At 36.4% G+C, this 18,854-nt stretch overlaps 1 protein-coding gene across 3 annotated transcripts in view; it reads right to left on the bottom strand.

The window, feature by feature from the left end:
• The window catches only part of Kif6 (kinesin family member 6), a 410,513-nt gene that overhangs the window by 265,639 nt on the left and 126,020 nt on the right, over positions 1-18,854 (bottom strand). For 2 of the 3 annotated variants that reach the window (XM_046450779.2, XM_046450780.2), the window contains exon 7: positions 1,456-1,662. In XM_046450779.2, the coding sequence (XP_046306735.1) occupies positions 1,456-1,662 (207 nt within the window). Of the gene's footprint in view, positions 1-1,455; positions 1,663-18,854 lie in introns of those variants that run through there. The other variant, XM_058581414.1, reaches the window with a different exon arrangement.

Below are 18,854 nucleotides of genomic sequence, written 5' to 3'. Positions count from 1 at the left end.
TTGTCAAAATTCTAAAATGATTGGGATGCCATGCAGATCCGTATCTCTGGGTGCTGCATTACTGGGATGCACTGGGTCAGAAGCTACCATGTGCATCCTGTTCACACAGTCTCCCTTCGGTTTCTCTCAACCAGCTTTCGCAGACACAACCATTATAAAGCATTTACCATCAGGACAGCATGAGTCTCAAAAGGGTTCATTAGGCCGTTAAAAAAAAAAAAAAAGTTTTGTTCTTTGTTTTCCCCTCAAGTCTTTTAGCCTTAACATTCATTAACAAGTCCTCCTGCCTCATCAATATCCTCTGTACTTCTCCATTCCAGTTTTTAATCATGTTTCTTTTCTAGAATCTGAAAACAGTTGCCATCCTTAACATTCAATTCACACTGCTCGTGCTCACAAAGTGAAAGGAACTTGAGAAATCATCTAATCCAAGCCACTCATGTTGGAGATAAAGACTTTTTTTTGGAAGATATGTTTAGTTAAAATCAGATAAGCTTTCTGTACCAAACTCAAAAATTAAAATCAGAGCACCTACTGGGCTGGATCGTAGTCAACTTGGATTAGAGGTAGGGAGGGAAATTGAGCCTAAGGGGACAAAATTGCTGACTAGATGAAGTCACCGGAAGCTGGAAAAATATTGGCCACCTCCAAGTTATAGCCAATCTACAAGCCAGAAGGATTAGGCAACAGGAGGCTATAGTCACACTCACTACTAATTTTGCAATAAAGACAATAAGGCAATGAGGCAGTAAGTGGAAAAAGGCATTGGCTGTATAGTCAAGTAAATCTCAGTTCAAATCCTCAGCCACCCAGTAACTGGGTAACTTTGGGAAGGCCTTGGGAGGACTTGGATTTTTAAAACCCAACACCTACAACATGGGGGTGTTGTAAGGTTTAAATGAAATGGCATATACAAAATGCTAGTAGATACACCTGTGTTTCCTACAGCATTGTTTACAACAGTTAAAGGTAGAAACAACCATCGAGACCTTCAAAGGATGAGTGGATGAACCAAGTGAATAAGTGCATATTATTCAATCTTGAAAAGGAATAAAATTCCAAAACATGCTACAATGCGGATGAACTTCTAAAATATCATGCTAAGTGAAATAAGCCAGACATAAAAGGACAAATATTCAAATAGTCACTCATATGAGGCACCTGGAATAAGCAAGACAACAGGTACAGAAGGTGGTATAGAGGCTACGGGGATAGGAGGGGATGGGAGCTATCGTTTAATGGGCACAGAGTTTCTGCTTGGGATTATGAAATGGATCTAGAAATTGATGGCGGTGATATTGCAGAACATGGTGAAAATACTTGTCACTGAACTGTTCACTTAAAAAGACGAAACTGGCAAACTGTCTATTAGGTCTACTTAACAGAGAGTAGAATGGCAGGTGCAAATGAAGTGCGAGGACGTTGCTGTGGTGAGTCCCACTCTTGCTGCCTTACCTGCTCCAAGTAGTGCAGTGACAAGTTGATATACTTGGCCTCGGTCAGAAGCTGGCCCCCTACGCCACTCTTGGCAACTCGTTCAGAGCCAGCCAGGTCAACCAGGTGGAGCTTGGCGTGCCGGACAGTTGCAGAGCCTGGCTCCTTGCTTGACAAGTGAATGGTGAAGATGCAGTGGGAACGGGTCGAGGCTTGGTTCATGGGAGTCTATGAAAGAAGAAATCGCAAAACAAAAATAATTAGAACTGAGCACTTTGGAAGAGTGTCAGAAGATTTAAATGTGTATTTCTAAAGATATAGCATTTCCCATGGAGCCAACACTGTCAAATGGAACAAAAACACTTGTAACTGAGACCTATAAAGTACGTGCTTTTCAATGTTATTACCGCTGATGACTGAAAACCAATGTGGATGGGTTAATTCAGAGAGTGACGTAAAGAAACGTTCTAGTGAGGTGAAGACCCAATCCTCTCACCAGGATGACAACTTTATTTCATCACCCAGCTATAATCCATGCCTATCCTTGGCCATCCATATTGAAAATGGCTATTTTAACCTCACAGGAAGGAGAAGAGAGTGTGCGTATCAAGAGAACAGTTTTCCCAATGGTAAACACGATTCACAGACAAGGATGCCTAGGTCACTGCTACTGCTCAACACTGAGCCACAGGCTCTAACCAGCATCATAAAAAAGAGACCGACATAGGGGCAGAATAATAGGAAAAGAATGCATTACAATGTCATTGTGTATAGAATATTTACAGTCAACCTAGAAAACTCAAGAGCTTCTATAAAAAAAAAAAAACAACTGATAAGAACCAAAAAGTTTATCAGTATTGCTAGATACAAAATCAATTAAATTCTAACAGCCCAACAAGAATTAGGAAATCAAATATTATTCAGAATGGCAACAAAGACAAGGAGATAACAAGGGATTACTTATGTAAGAGATATGATCTATAGGGAACTGATGAAATAGTATTTAAGAACATAAAAAGAAAACCTGAAATATACCAATTCTTAGATGAAAAAACTAAGAATCTACATACGAAAGTTTGTATGTTAACCTATATATATATATATATATATATATATATATATATATATATAATGCAATTGAAATAAGAATATTTCCAGTTTTTTCCCCCAGAATAAAACAAAGTGGTTCTAAAAATCAAGTAGGAGAAAATCTTCATATAAAAAGAAAATTAATTCTGTGAAAGAAGCAGGGTGGAGGGGTGCTTGTCCTTTCCTATGTCCAGGTGTACCACAAAGCCACGGTCATTAGAGGAGCACTGAAGCAGGAGCAGACAACTAGGTCTATGGAACATGCTGTGCTCAGTGAGCAACTCCAGGTAGGACACAGGGGACATCACACTGCAGAGGAAAAATAACAGACTAATTAATTAGTGGTGCTAGAATACCTGGCACTCCAGGTAGGAAAAGGTAAATTTAGGTTAACTTTTTACACTATATACACAGATTCAAAAATAGAATAAAGCCTTATGTGTAGTAGCATCTGCCTGTTACAGAAAACATCCAGATTTTGGTTTTTTGGGATTGCACTTAGCATGATATTCTCCAGCTCTATCCATTTACTGTTAAATGCCATCATTTCATTCTTCTTTAAGGCTGAGTAATATTCCTTTGTGTATATGTACCACATTTTCTGTATCCATTCTTCTGTTGAAGGGCACCTAGGTTGGTTCCATAGCTTTGCTATTGTGAATTGAGCTGCTAGAAACAGTGATGCGGATGCATCACTGAAATACGCTGATTTTAGGTCCTTTGGATATTAACTGAGAAGTGAGATAGCTGGGTCAAATGGTGCCTTAAGTGTAAAATAACACAATATTAACAAGAACACAAGAAAATATGGAAGTATATTGTAATCAGTCCAGGGTAGTAATGGATAGCTTTCAGTTAACATAAAAAATAGAAAAATAAATTGACTCAAATATGATTTAAATATTTGGCAAAATATCCCCAAATTTAAAGACTTATGTAAGTGGGTGAAGATATTTGCAATATGTAAGTCTGATTAAAGATTAAGATTTGAAATACACAACTCATTACTCAAGAAGAAGACAACTCAGAAAAAAAGGCAAAAGCTAGAATAGGGATCCTATAAAGAAGGAATCTAAAAATGGTTAATGTATATTTGAAAAAAATGCTCCAATTTATAAATTTTGAGAACTATCTAACTTTGAAAAATAAGAATAAATGATTTCACACCCACGAGAATGCAAAAATTAAAAAGATAAAGTCTAGCACAACAAGTGCTGCTGAGGACCTAAGGAGATGGGAATTTTTATATACTGCTGTTGGAAACGTAACTTAAGAACTTTAATAAGAGCAATTTGACAGTATGTGGCAACATTGTTAATGCATTAAACTCACAACCCACCAAGAAACTACTAGGTGTATCTCCTAGAGAGAATTCTTGGGTAGGTATATCAGGAGACACAGGTATAAGGACATTCACTGCAACATTATTTGGGAAATTGGTGCAAAATGTACAACTTAAATGAACGTCTGCAGCAGAAGAGATTAATAGGCTGGGATAATTCAAAATACAGAGAAGTTAAAATGAAATAACCTTCAGAAATATTGACATGGATAGGTTTCTGAAGAAATTCCTCGTGCTGAAGAAAAACAGCAAATTAAAGAATGATGTGAACCCTGTGATAGAGTTTATGTAATCATACAAGTGGGACTACCTATTGTTCACAGGAGTATAACTTAAGTCACTAAAAGGATAACAATGTGGACCAGAAGGATAGGGCAAATTGATGATGGTGGTGGCCTTTTTGAGGTTAGAAGTAGAAGACCAACAAGGACACATCAGCTTTCTCTGCGACATGCTATTTCGTTTATTCAAAAATTATTAGAAGAAAATTTTCGGTTGTGAAAACTAAAATATGCTGGTCTTATTGTTCTCTGTACTTTTTTAGATTATAAATTTTCTACAAGAAAGAAAATGAGCTGAGTCAAGATGTTTGTTAGCAGTACCACCTTGTCAAATCATAAAAAAACTAGGACTATTCCAAATGAATATTCATGAGAGTAAATATGTTCAGATTCCCACCTTTGCAAAATGGGACTTAACCAAAGAATTTTGGTATGAATGCACATGTATGCAGATAGGGAAACATATCTGGATGCTATTTCAACCAGAAATTCTTTCGTAAAAATAACTTCTTGATCTACACCATGGTTGATTTACACCAACTAGCAAAATATACAGATGGCATAGTTTTGGTGATGATGATGTAGCTAGTGAGTTAAATAGGCTGAAAATTTGACCCATTACTTGTTGCCACAATAACTATACACAAACCTAGCCAGTGTGTGATTTTGCATGCTAAAGTGGATCAGCAAATAACTGTGCATGTAAAACCGCAAATTCAAATTTAGAACCTAAGTTGAGGTGTTCTGGAAGTGACTGTAAGTTATTTGCAGAACTTAAACATGGGTTTCGTTTCACTGTTATATTCGCACAACAATAAATCCTACAGTACTGTAACGAAAGTCAAATTAACATCGATATAAACAAATAACACAGACTATTCTCAACAGCTGTCTTCGGCTTCGAAACTGATATGGGGAAAGTGCAATCAAATGTGGACCATTAATAAACATTGGAGCGCGTGCCCATTTATTTCAAAGGAATATGATATTTACGAAAATGAAATTACATTTCTGGAGTCTATAATTAAAGTGCAGTAATATGCTGTAGAAGTCCATGCCTACAGTTTTGTAATGTCTCATAAATATTTTCTGCATGAAGTAGTGGTTGGTGTCCTTTTAGATAAAATTTTCTTAAACCTCAGAAAACATTCTTTATGTGGAGCTGTTTAAGTGTGATTGGATGTGCTGGTATCTGCTCTGCGTTTAGTTAAGGACGTCTTCGTGTCTTGTGGGCATGCCCATTTGCTTGTCCTTTTAAAGGTAAAACCGTATTAAAATGTTTCTGAAATTGCCGGAGAACAGATGGCACCATTTAGGCAGATTCATTCAAATCTAAGCGCACGTTTTAAACAAATGTGTTTCTGGCATTAGACTGTGCCTTTGGAAAAACTCTAAGGATGATTAATCATCTGTACACAGAGGGCTTTCACATTTCCTATCAGTCTATGTACAGAGCTGTACTAGGCAAAGCGGAGACAAGAAGGAAAATAAGACACGGACCTCGCCCTCAGGGAACTTGTAATCTAGTCAGGAATCAGAGCCAAATGTGTGAAATGAGAGTGAATGTGAAATGAGGGAGAGGCAAAAATGTGTGGTCAAGAAAACGATCTGTTCCCAGCACTGAGTGTCCTGATCCCCTAGTCCTATCTGAGAACCTGCCCATTCCTCTTCCTGGAAGCTCCTTGTCCTCTGCCCACTGCCTGGTTTCTAAAGCCAAGGGCTCTCCAGCTTCTTCTCCCTCCCTAACCACCCTGTCTCCTTTTCCTTCACAGCACCCTCTTTCCTTCAGCTGTGGCCTTGAGATTTCTTCCCCTTGGGAACACACCTTTGACAGCCTCATCCTCATTGGATAGGCTCTAGAGTGTAATAAAAAAATCACAAATCAAAAACCTTAAGAATTTGGCATCGATGAACTGGTTTCAAGTCCTGGTTCTGACATTTGCTAGAGTTAAAAGCTTCAACAAATTTGCATGAGGTAATTTTGGTTTTCATCTCTCTGAAATGCCACAATAAGACATGCTTTGCTGCAAAGAATTATATTACATACCAGTTGAGTTGCTAAATGTTGAAGTGCTCTGTGAACTGTAAAAAGGATCACATAACTTCCATCACTGTTGATCTTCACTCTGTTCTGGTGCCTCCCCATTCATATTTCCTACCCTCAGGTTCTCTGCACACCAGCTTAACTAACAGCTGTCACTAAAACGCCCTGCTTGTATCTTGAACATAATGCTCCCCAAACAACCACGTCAACTTTCCCTCCCAGTGGCCCATCGGTGGATGTCCAATCCATCCTACTTCTCTCAGACTCCACTTCCTCCCATCTTCTTCATTAATCAATTACCCCTTACCTCTCACCTGGGCTGCTGCATTCTCTTCTCATTAGTCTCTCCATATTTTCTTTGTCCCTCCGACTGTTCTCTATCTTCAAGAGTAATGTTTTTAAAAGGAATATTTAATTATGTCAATCTTGTCCAAATCCCTGAGTTAAAAGAGTATGTTTCCTAACACCAAATATCTCTATTTCTTTCAACTATGTCTTATACAACTGTTCATCAAAATCCTTTTAAATATGGCACGCTGAATTGAATATATTTTTTTAAAATGTAGACTAGGCTCAGCAGAGAACATTGATGTTTTATTTCCTGGAATCTGGGTCATCCAGATCTAGTATTGCTAATAAGTAACACATGAAGTGTTATTTTGCCAGATTTTCTGTAGCCTTACCCATGCATGGAATTTCTTTCACACACACACACACACACACACACACACACACACACATTTATCTGATGACTACATTTGATTAGTCTTTACTCCAACATTATAATCCACTGGATCTTACTTTTATTTTTCAATTCTGTGCTATCTACAAATGACAACATTTGCATATATTCATCTGACTAATTTGTAAGACCTTTCATGGAGACCACCTCTGCTCTCCACCCTATTAGTTAACAGTTATGGGTACTTTCCAACTGGCTTCAATCCAAGTACTTTCATGTACCTTCTATTTCTCTTTATATCCCTTAAGGATATTTTGAGAGACTTATTAAATAAACTGAATTCATTTGATCTATAAGTTTGTATAACCCTATCAGAAAAGTGAATGAAATTAGTTTAAGGCAAATAATGCTCTTTCCTAATTGCTTACTGATTATTATTTAATGAATTTTTATTATCAATTTCTACTTTTAGGACTTGGCATCAAAATATTACATTATAATTTTCCATGTTTTTAAATTGAGAACACAATATTTTATTTTATGATGTGGAAGTTTAAAAGCCAGGCTCACTAGGTCCTGCACGGATTCATCACTGCAGAAGCCTATGGTCAGTGAAAGTTCTTGTCCTGTTTCTCCTCTTCAGTGTAGTCAAATCTTACTTTTCAATGAAAGCCTGTCCTTCTGAAAGGTTTCCTCCTTTACAAAGATTCTCCATGTCCTTCTTCCTCCCACCGTGACTCCCAGCTCCTAATTCATCATTGTGACCCTAGTATAACCTTGTAGTGTCAAACAATGCTTGCTAAATTGTTGATTCTTGCTCATTTCTCATTTTCTGGAATCTTTGTGGCACACTCCATAAGTTTTTAAAATCTCCAAATAATTCTGGGACTACATCTGCAAACTTTCTAAATCCATGAAATATTGTTCTCTTGAACCTAAAAATTAGAAAGATTTGAAACAGCTAGACTGACTCACATTTTCTCTTACCTATCTTGGGTTTCAATTATTTTTGTGTCTGACTCCAGAGCTCTTAGCCTCTGTCCTCTACAGCTTCAACTGCCTTTCCCTTGTCTGGAATGTCCTCTTGCTTGTCACCAAAGTATATTCTTTCCCTCCTGCCAAAGCCCACTCAAAATGATCTTCATGAATTCCCAGGGACTATTACCAATTAGCTTTACTTGTATTCAAAAAGGACACTTACTGTTTATATACATAGTAGATGATCATTAATATCCAAATCCCAGAAGAAGTCAAAGGATGTGCTGTTCCAAATGGATTTCTAAGTATTCATCATTTAAAAATTATGACATTTTAATGAACAATATGAGGGTAGTAAATGGTGATGATGTGGTCTGTTCAGCTGCAGATGGAGTGCAGATTGTAAAAGGTGACTCAAAAAAATGATCCTGCCTGAAGATGGTGGCTTCAAAATGTCCATACAGAAGGGCTTTGGAGCAGCCATGTGGTGGAGGGGTTGGTGGCTGAAGCTGCTTTTGCAGAGTGCTTTACATAATACAGGATTAAGAGAGAGAACATCAAAAGCCTATACTGCAGACTGGCAGGCAGCACTGAAGCCCCTTCCTTCAGTCTTTAAGCCCCTTCTTACTGGCACCCACTAAGCCACCACTCTCAGCAGCTGTTTCAGATGGTTAAAAAAAAATCTCAAATTTCATCAGACAAGAATCATTTTCTACAGGACAGGAGATACTCCTAAACTAAAAGGGAAATTTGAAAATAAACAGTGATTCAGTTTTCCTGTTTGTGAGTGTGTGTGGCCAGCCACTTTTAAGATTGAAAATTTTGATTTGGAGAATAAGAATCACTAAGTGAAATGTTTGTGTTTACATAATATGCTATTTTTTTGGAACATTAGGAAACTCATATGTTTCCAATCACTTCAGAATGATGGTAGATAGTTAACACAGCCTTCTGCAGTTCAGCTTCTTTATATCACATTATAAAGTTTTCTAGGATCCTTTGAATGCTTATTTAGGCTCCGCTTTCACGCAGGTTACTTGGCTGCTACTATCCACAGCACAAGGCCATTGCCCAGTTCCCCCCACCTCACCAGACACCCCGGTGCTGGAAGCAGATGGACTCCATCTTGGAAAACCTTCCTTGCCATTTTTTGGTGGGCATGGCTATCAGATTAGATCTCCATTTGAGCAGGTGATGTATTGTTGATATTGGGATCTATTAACATTGTCCTTCTCCACAAAGGAGAGATCTTGGAACCCTACAAGAGCACTACAAATCTATAGGGTAAAAACAATAAAACACTAGATCCACAGAGCTGGAAAGGAAGACACATGAGCAACATGAAAAGACAAGGGAAGAAAGTACCATAAACAAATCAAGACACCACATCATTAGAAGCATTGGCAGCTACAGCAGAAAAAGTGACAGAGAAAGATTCAGGATATACATGGTTAAAATGTTTTGGGATCTCAAAGAAGACATAAGAGAACAAATACAGGCAGTGAAAGATCATTTTGACAATGAGCTACATACAAAATCCAAGAAGCAAAAGATCACCTCAACAGGGAGATAGAGGTTCTAAAAACAAACAAACAAACAAACCCCCCCCCCCCAAAACAGAAATCCTTGAAATGAAAGAAATAATAAACCAAATTAAAAACTAAAATGAAAGCATCACCAACAGAGTAGACCACTTAAAAGATAGAACAGCAGATAATGAAGATAAAATAAATCATCTTGAAAAGAACATAGACCACAAAGTGGAAATGATAAGAAACCATGAGCAGAACATTCAAGAAATATGGGATAGCATAAAAAGACCAAATTTATGAGTTATTGGGATGGAAGAAGGCAAACAGGTCCAAACCAAAGGAATGAACAATCTATTCACTGAAATAATATCAGAAAACTTTCCAAACATGAAGAATGAATTGGAAATCCAAATTCAAGAAGCCTGCAGGATGCCAAATGTACAAAGTCACAACAGACCCACACCAAGGCACATTATAATGAAAACGCCCAACAAACAGAATAAGGAGAGAATTTTAAAAGCCACAAGAGAAAGGAATCAGATTACATATAAGGGAAAACCAATTAGGATAACAGCAGATTTTTCAACACAGGCCCTGAAAGCTGGAAGAGCTTGGAACAACATATATCAAGCTCTGAAAGATAATGGGTGCCAACCAAGAATCTTGTATCCAGCAAAATTAAGCTTTAGATTTGAAGAAGAAATAAAAACCTTCCACGATAAACAAAATTTAAAAGAATTTATGGCTAGAAAACTGGCACTACAAAACATCCTTGGCAAAATATTTCATGAAGAGGAAATGAAAAACAACAATGAAAATCAGCAGAGGGAGGTAGTACACTAAAGGAAAAACTAATCAAAGAGGAAAATCAAGTCAAGGTAAATAACAAAAATAAACAAATACAGCTGGAAATACAAACCTTCTCAATAATAACCCTGAATGTTAACGGCTTAAACTCACTCATCAAAATACATAGGCTAGCAAATTGGATTTTAAAAAAAGACCCAACAATATGCTGCCTCCAGGAGACTCATCTGATAGGAAAAGACATACACAGACTGAAGGCAAAAGGTTGGGAAAAATCATACCACTTACATGGATTGTGGAAGCAGGCAGAGGTTTCCATACTCATATCAAATAAAGTAGACTTCAAGCCAAAGTTAATCAAAATGGATAAAGATGGACACTACATACTGCCGAAGGGAACCATACACCAACAATACATAACAATCATAAATATATATGCCCCAAACAGCTATATTCATCAAACAAACTCTTCTCAAGTTTAAGAGTCAAATTGACCACAACACAATAATCTTGGGTGACTTTAACACACCTCTCTCACCACTGGATAGATCTTCCAAACAAAAGTTGAATAAAGAAACTATAGAACTCAATAACACAATCAATACCTTAGAGTTAACTGACATATAGAATATTTCAACCTGCATCAAGTGGATACACTTTCTTCTCAGCAGCACATGGATCCTTCTCTAAAACAGACCACATACTATGCCACAAAGCAACTCTTAGTAAATACAAAAAAGAAGAGACACTACCATGCATTTTATCAGATCAGATAAAATTTTTTATTTCTTATTTTGTCATTGATGTCCAATTTCATTGGACATCAATGACAAAATAAGAAATAAAAAATTCTCCATCACCTGGAGACTAAACAATAAGCTACTGAATAAACAATGGGTTACAGAAGACATCAAGAAGGAGATTAAAAAATTCTTAGAGATAATTGAGAACATAGACATAACATACCGAAATCTCTGGGACACTATGAAAGTGTACTAAGAGGAAAATTCATTACATGGAGTTCATTCTTTAAAAGAAGAAAAAGTCAACAAATAAATGACCTCACACTACATCTCAAAGCCCTAGAAAAAGAAGAACAAATCAACAGCAAAAGCAGTAGAAAGCAAGAAATAGTAAGAGCTGAAATCAATGAAATCAAAACAAAAGAAAAAATTGACAAAACAAAAAGTTGGTTCTTTTGAAAAAAATAAATAACATTGACAGACCTTTATCCCTGCTAACAGAGAAGGAGAGAGAGAGAGAACTCAAATTACCAGCATACATGATGAAAAAGTTAATATCACAACAGATACCACAGAAATTATAGAGGATAATTGGAAATTATTTTGAAATCCTATACTCCTATAAAATAGAAGACATTGAAGACATCAACAAATTTCTTAAGTCATATGATTTGCCCAGATTGAGTCAGGAAGATATACATAATTTAAACAGAGCAATATCAAGAGAGGAAATAGAAGAAGCCATCAAAAGCTTACCAACCAAGAAAAGCCCAGGACCAGATGGATACACAGCTGAGTTCTACAAGACCTTTAAAGAAAAACTAATACCAATACTCTTCAATTTATTTCAGGAAATAGAAAAAGAGGCAGTAATTCCAAACTCATTTTATGAGGCCAATATCACCCTGATCCCAAAACCAGGTAAAGATACATCAAAGAAAGAAAACTTCGGACAAATATCTCTAATGAACATAGAAGCAAAATTCTGAATAAAATTCTGGCAAATCAAATATAAAAACACATCAAAAAGATTGTGCACGATGATCAAGTGGGATTCATCCCAGGATGCAAGGTTGGTTCAACATATGGAAATCAATAAATGTAATTCATCACCTCAACAGAATTAAAGATAAGAATCATATTATCATCTCAATGGATGCAGAAAAAGCATTTGACAAAATACAGCACCCCTTTGTATTCAAAACACTAAAAAACTAGAAATAACAGGAACATATATCAACATCGCAATGGCTATCTACGCTAAGCCTCAGGCCAACATCATTCGAAATGGAGAAAAATTGAAGGCATTCCCTCTAAAAACTGGAACAAGACAGGGATGCTCTCTTTCACCACTTCTATTCAACATAGTTCTTGAAACACTGGCCAGAACAATTAGACAGACAAAAGAAATCAAAGAGATATGTATAGGAAAAGAAGAACTTAAGCTAGCACTATTTGCTGATGATATGATTCTATACCTAGAAAACCTAAAAACCCCCACCAGAAAACTTCTAGAACTAGTAAATGAATTCAGCAAACTAGCAGGATATAGAATCAACACCCATAAATCAAAGGCATTTCTGTATATCAATGACAAAGCCTCTGAGAAGGAAATGAGGAAAACTACCCCCATTCACAATAACCTCAAAAAAAAAAATAAGATACTTGGGAATCAACAACAGAGATGAAAATCTATATAATGAAAACTACAGAGCCATAAAGAGAGAAATCAAAGAAGACCTTAGAAGATGGAAAGTTCTACCTTGCTCTTTGATAGGCAGAATTAATATTATCAAAATAACCATACTACCCAAAGCACTATATAGATTTAATGCAATTCCAATCAAAATCCCAATGGAATTCCACATAAAAATAGAAAAAGCAATCATGAAATTCATCTGGAAAAATAAGAGACCTAGAAGAGCTAAATCAATCCTTAGCAGGAAGAGTGAAGCAGGTGGCATCACTATACCAGACCTTAAACTATACTACAGAGCAATAGTAACAAAAACAGCATGGTATTGGCACCAAAACTGATAGATCAATGGTAGACCAATGGTACAGAATAGAGGACACAGAGACTAACCAACAAAACTATAATTATCTTATATTAGACAAAGGTGCCAAAAACATGTACTGGAGAAAAGATAGCATCTTCAACAAATGATGCTGGGATAACTGGAAATCCATATGCAACAAAATTAAATTAAACCCCTATCTCTCACCATGCACAAAACTCAACTCAAAGTGGATTAAGGACCTAGGAATTAAACCAGAGACTCTACATCTAAAGAAGAAAAAGTAGGCCCTATTTTTTATCATGTGGGATTAGGCCTCAACTTCCTTAATAAGACTCCTATAGCACAATAATTAAAACCAAGAATCAATAAATGAGATGGGAATCAAACTAAAAGGTTTCTTCTCAGTAAAAGAAACAATCTATGAGGTGAACAGAGAGCCCACATCCTGGGAGCAAATGTTTACCCCTCACACATCAGATAGAGCACTAATCTCTAGGGTATATAAAGAACTCAAAAAGCTAAGCATTGAAAAAACAAATAACCCAATCAACAAATGGGCCAAGGACCTGAACAGACACTTCTCAGAAGAGGATATACAATCAATCAACAAATATATGAAAAAATGCTCATCATCTCTAGCAATCAGAGAAATGCAAATCAAAAGTACTCTAAGATATCATCTCACTCTAGTCAGAATGGCAGCTATTATGAAGTCAAACAACAATAAGTGACACAGCCACATCAATGTTTATAGCACAATCCACAATAGCTAAACTGTGGAGCCAACCTAGATGCCCTTCAGTGGATGAATGGATAAAAAAATGTGGCATATATACACAATGGAATTCTATTCAGCATTGCAAGAGAATAAAATCATGGTATTTGCAGGTAAATGGAGAAGATAATGCTAAGCAAAGTTAGCCAATCCCCCCAAAACAAATGCCTAATGTTTTCTCTGACATAAGGAGGCTGACTCATAGTGGGGTAGGGAGGGGGAGCATGGGAAGATTAGATGAATTCTAGATAGGGAAGAGGGGTGGGAAGGAAAGGGAGGGGCAGGGGATTAGCAAGAATGGTGGAATGGAATGTGATGGACATCATTATCCAAAGTACATGTATGAAGATACGAATTGGGTGTCAACACACTTTATGTATAAACAGAGATATGAAAAATTGTGGTATATACGTGTAATAAGAATTGTAATGCAAAAAACCAAAGTACATGTATAAAGGCATGAATTGGCATGAGCATACTCTATATACAAAGATATGAAAAATTGTAGTCTATATGTGTAATAAGAATTGTAATGCATTACACTGCCATGTATTTAAAAAAATAAAATCAATAAAACTAAAAAAAAGAAAATTAATCCTTATTTATTTCTTGCCATAAGATAACTTTCTTTTCATTCCTATGCATCACAATCCTTTTTTCCTCCAACCTTTCTGATATTTTGACTGAAATATTTCAACAAGAATTTCCATTAGCTTTGAACAAAGGAATATATATATATATATATATATATATATATATATATATATATACATGCATGGATGGAAATGTAACAGAGAAACCAGTTAATTTGTGTAATTAATATGATGATGATGATGATGATGATAATAATAATAATAATAATAATAATAATAAACTATTTCTACTAATCTAAGAATAGGTTGGGTGAAGAAAATCTCTTTGAGACTGAACAGAATTTTATAATATTTATGCTAAAGACTCCTTAAAGCAAACCAACTATGAAGACCAACAGCTACCAAAGAATCCAGAATCCAACTTTTCACTTTAATTCCCTTGGAGTGATAACACTTTCTAGACTGAAACCCTTAGTGATTTGTTCCTCTGCTCATTTGTTCTCTCTGAATTAAGGACCAAAAATATCAACCTCCATAGGGTGTTCTAAATGTTTTCTGGACTCCCCAGCCCTTAAAAAGTTAAACCTCACTCTTAAACTAGGGATTACCTGATCTATCTTCCATGGTTCAGTTACTTATCTAGTTCTTCCCATATTAAATGGTTGGATTAGGAGGTCCACAATTCCCTCCATGTTCTCTAACTCAGCCTGAAAAAGTGAGGTCGGACTAAACCTTGTGGTTTAGCTCTTGACCCTATAAATATGTGCCTTGATGTTTGCTGGGCCGGTTCAGGTCACATTGCCTAGCAGCAAAATAGGCCAACTGGATACCCCTTTATGGATCCTATACTTCTGATTTTCATTTCTGACTTTTCTCTTTATAAAATACCTGGCTTTTAGAAAAATAATGAAAATTATTTTCATTCCTCATCTATCATATTGTCAAAGCAGTTTTGTAAAACAGAAAAACAGACTAGGCACATCAATTTTATTAAGTAAAGAAAAAACTTTAGCACAATCGAAACATTAGAGAATGTTCTAGTGATTATGATTCACCTTTCTGATAAAAATAGCTTCGTATGTTTTATCATATATCCCTTCTAACAAGTGTGGAATCAATTTGACTTTTCTTTTAAAGTTTTACATCCTCAAAAATCTATCAGCTGACTTAATCTTAGGAAAACCGAATGTCAGAATTAGTGATGGTTCTGTTGCATTGTCCTCTGCAGGATGACAGGACTCAGAAGCTTTCTTCCCTGCTGGTCATTTATTCAGGACGTGGCAATTCAAAGTCAAGTGTATTTATGTCAAAATGTAAGTCTGCTGAATGAAGATATGTATGTTTACCCACACAGTGTCTTTAATTGAAACATGTTCAATTACCATCCCTGCGTATCATGTGGATGATCATCCCACCAATATAAACGTTTGGTTTCTGAACAATGAAAACTATATAACTGTAATATCTCCTCCTGGCTTTTTTTTTTAACTTGACTACAAGAAGAATCAAGCTAAACCTAGTCCTTAATAAGTTATTCTTCACAATTGTCTACCACAGTCCCTTTTCATCTTTTAGACTGAGTTAAATTTTCTTCTCTTCCTTTTAAAATTCAGTCTGGCTTAAAAATGTCCTAATCTGACCATACACATAATTGGAGTAATAATAAAATCAGGCTAAAAGGGCTAATGAATTTATAGGAGTTTATCCAAAACTTTAGAGTTAAACTTTCATTTTGATTTCAATGTATATGATTCAACTCAAGAGTCTAGGTAAACTATACTGTATATAGAAAACTAGGACACAGGGGTGCTAATACCAAGAGAAATTCAGATCTACTTTTGTATAATTTTGTTCTTACAAAAGAAATTGATTGTGACAGCCCAATGTGATCTTTGTGTCTGAACATCAAGATCAGAAACAGACATAAATTTGAGGACAATGTCACTCACCAAAGAGAGGCTGAAGGAACAACTCTAGAAGACCAGATGTCTAGGATTAGGTGTAGTATTCCACTCCACTTTATCATCCAATAACATTCTCTCCACACTGTGAAGATTCTACAGTTCCCTCTCTGGCCATGAAGATCCCTGGCTGTTTATTGGCAAGATTCCAAATGGCATACCCAAATAACTGAATTAGTCACTGAAGACTTTTGGTGACTAATAAGAGCCTTGTTTCCTCCCTTGTTGCTTGGAACCAGTATAAGGAATAGACACAAGACAGCCCACTAAAAAACTGAAAACATCCATCAGTGCTAAAGAGTAGCTTCCGTGCTTAAAATGTCAGCCAACATCACCTTCCTACCAGTCTTCCCAGGTATTATTGATTTGTAAGATAAGCCACAAGCAATGTATCTGAATCATCTCAGTTTCTTGCAGTAATGGTTTCACTCAGGCTAATGCTAGGCCTGTCTGTCCTCTGACCAATTTCTTCCTCTTCCCTACTTTGCTCTACTCCACAGAGACACAGAGTTCTAAAGGCAGCATTTTCCAAGATCCTTTGTAGCTGGCATCCAGCTGGGAAGACAGTGAGGGGGAGGAAATACCCTGGCTTCTCCTTCCTCACTACCACAAATCTCTTGCCAGCACCTCCTACTGAGTCCTGCCTACTGATTTAGTAGCTTCCTGCTGTTGGAAATCTCTGGGCTGCACCACTATTCCTTTTGGCTTCTTAGATTTTCCATCACCTATGCAACAAAATAACCTTCACTAAATTTCCTGTTGGAATACTTAGAGGTTTGTGCTCTTGGTCAGGTCCTGACTGATACACTCAGATACAATTTAATAAATGGTCTCAGATTATGATGTAGGATTTGTACAAATAAAACAGTTGGATAGTCCTTTTCAAAATTACAGGGGAGATATGACCTATTTTGTCACCCAAGATCCCTTGAAGAGGTATGCATACACGTTACCTACAATTCATTGCCTGTAATTTTGCTTTCTGAACAATAAAAAGCATATAACACAAAAGGACAAATGTTTCCTTTGTTTTCACTTGTCTGCCTGAATAATCAGAACTACATTTTGTCTTAAATGGTAATAATTAACTTATCCCAATTACCAACATACTATTTTTCTTCTTTTCAATTGAGTTTACCTTTTGAAAAAAACATTATCTCCATTTTGTCCAGATTTATACGTGTTTTCATATTGTAAACTGCTTCAAATCCTTTTGGAAGATAAATGATATTTACCACACTAATAAAAACATTTTTTTTTAAAATTAAAAGATCCATGCTGGGGCTAGGGTTGTGGCTCAGTGGTAGAGCGCTTGCCTGGCATGTGCGGGGTACTAGGTTCGATCCTCAGCACCACATAAAAATAAAATAAAGGTATTGTGTCCAACTAAACTTAAAACAACAAGGATAACAAAAGATCCATGCTACATTTAAATTTTATAAGGAGTATGTTAACTTTTCATTACTGTGACGAAAATACCCTATAATAAGAACTACTTAGAGGTCCTTATTTTGGCTCAATTTCAGAGGTTTAGTCCATGGTGGACCAACCTCATTGCTTAGGGCCGAAGGTGAGGCAGAACATCATGGTGGAAGAGGACTCCCCATTCAAGGTGGCCAGGAAGCAGACAGAGAAAAGGGGAAGGTGTCCAGGGTTTGACCCAGTGACCCAACTCTACCAGTCATTCTCCATCTGCCTATGGTTAACACCAATTAGCCCAATTCAAACGAGGACAGATGGATTAGGATACAGTTCTCATAATCCAATCATTTACCTCTGAATACTCCAGCATTAACACAGGAGTTTTGGAGACACCTCATATCCAAATCATAGCAAATAGCACCCAAATCTCAGAGGCTTAGAATCACAAATGTTTCCTCCTTGGTTACATATTTGTCCAACATGGCTTAGTGGTGATAAACTGTGATCACATAAACTGTGATCCCTGGGCTTGACATTTAGATAACCAAGGCTGGCGGAGGCACCAACCTCCTGTGAGGCCACCACTCTGGGATGTTTCACAGTGAGCCACAAGAGGGAAGAGATGAAGGAGGACCACATACCAGTTCTAAAGGCTTCAGCCCACCGTCTCTCATACTCCATTGGTAAGAACAAGTCAAAGGAACACTAGCAACTTCAAGGAAGGATTGTGCTAGAAAAAACAAACTAGAAGTTTTGGTGAGAACCAGTAATTTCTACCATGCTCATTATTTTAAAAATATAATCAACACAAAAGTGAGCAAAGATGAAAGTGAAAATCTTCAAATAAAAAATAATATTAATGTTTGCTAAATACTGATTAGACATCATACATACGTGTATATATGTGTGTGTGTGTATACATATTTACATTTACAGAAGTGGAAAAACAGTAGTACTTTTACTAAAGCAAAGATATACATATCATTATTAACTGAGAGTAATTGAATTTTCTTTGAACTTAACAGGAAAGAGAAATGAATGGCATTCAAGGAATTTATAAGCTTCAGACATACATGTATATGAATATGTATCTTCATGGTAAGAGTGAATATCTTTTTTCTAAAAGATTTTCTTTAGAGTTAACAAAAAA

This window comes from Marmota monax, unplaced genomic scaffold (assembly GCF_021218885.2).
Source record: "Marmota monax isolate L192 unplaced genomic scaffold, Marmota_monax_Labrador192_F-V1.1 WCK01_AAM20220418_F8-fsc00127, whole genome shotgun sequence".
Classification (NCBI taxonomy): domain Eukaryota; kingdom Metazoa; phylum Chordata; class Mammalia; order Rodentia; family Sciuridae; genus Marmota; species Marmota monax.
This window is presented reverse-complemented; position numbering and strand designations above follow the sequence as displayed.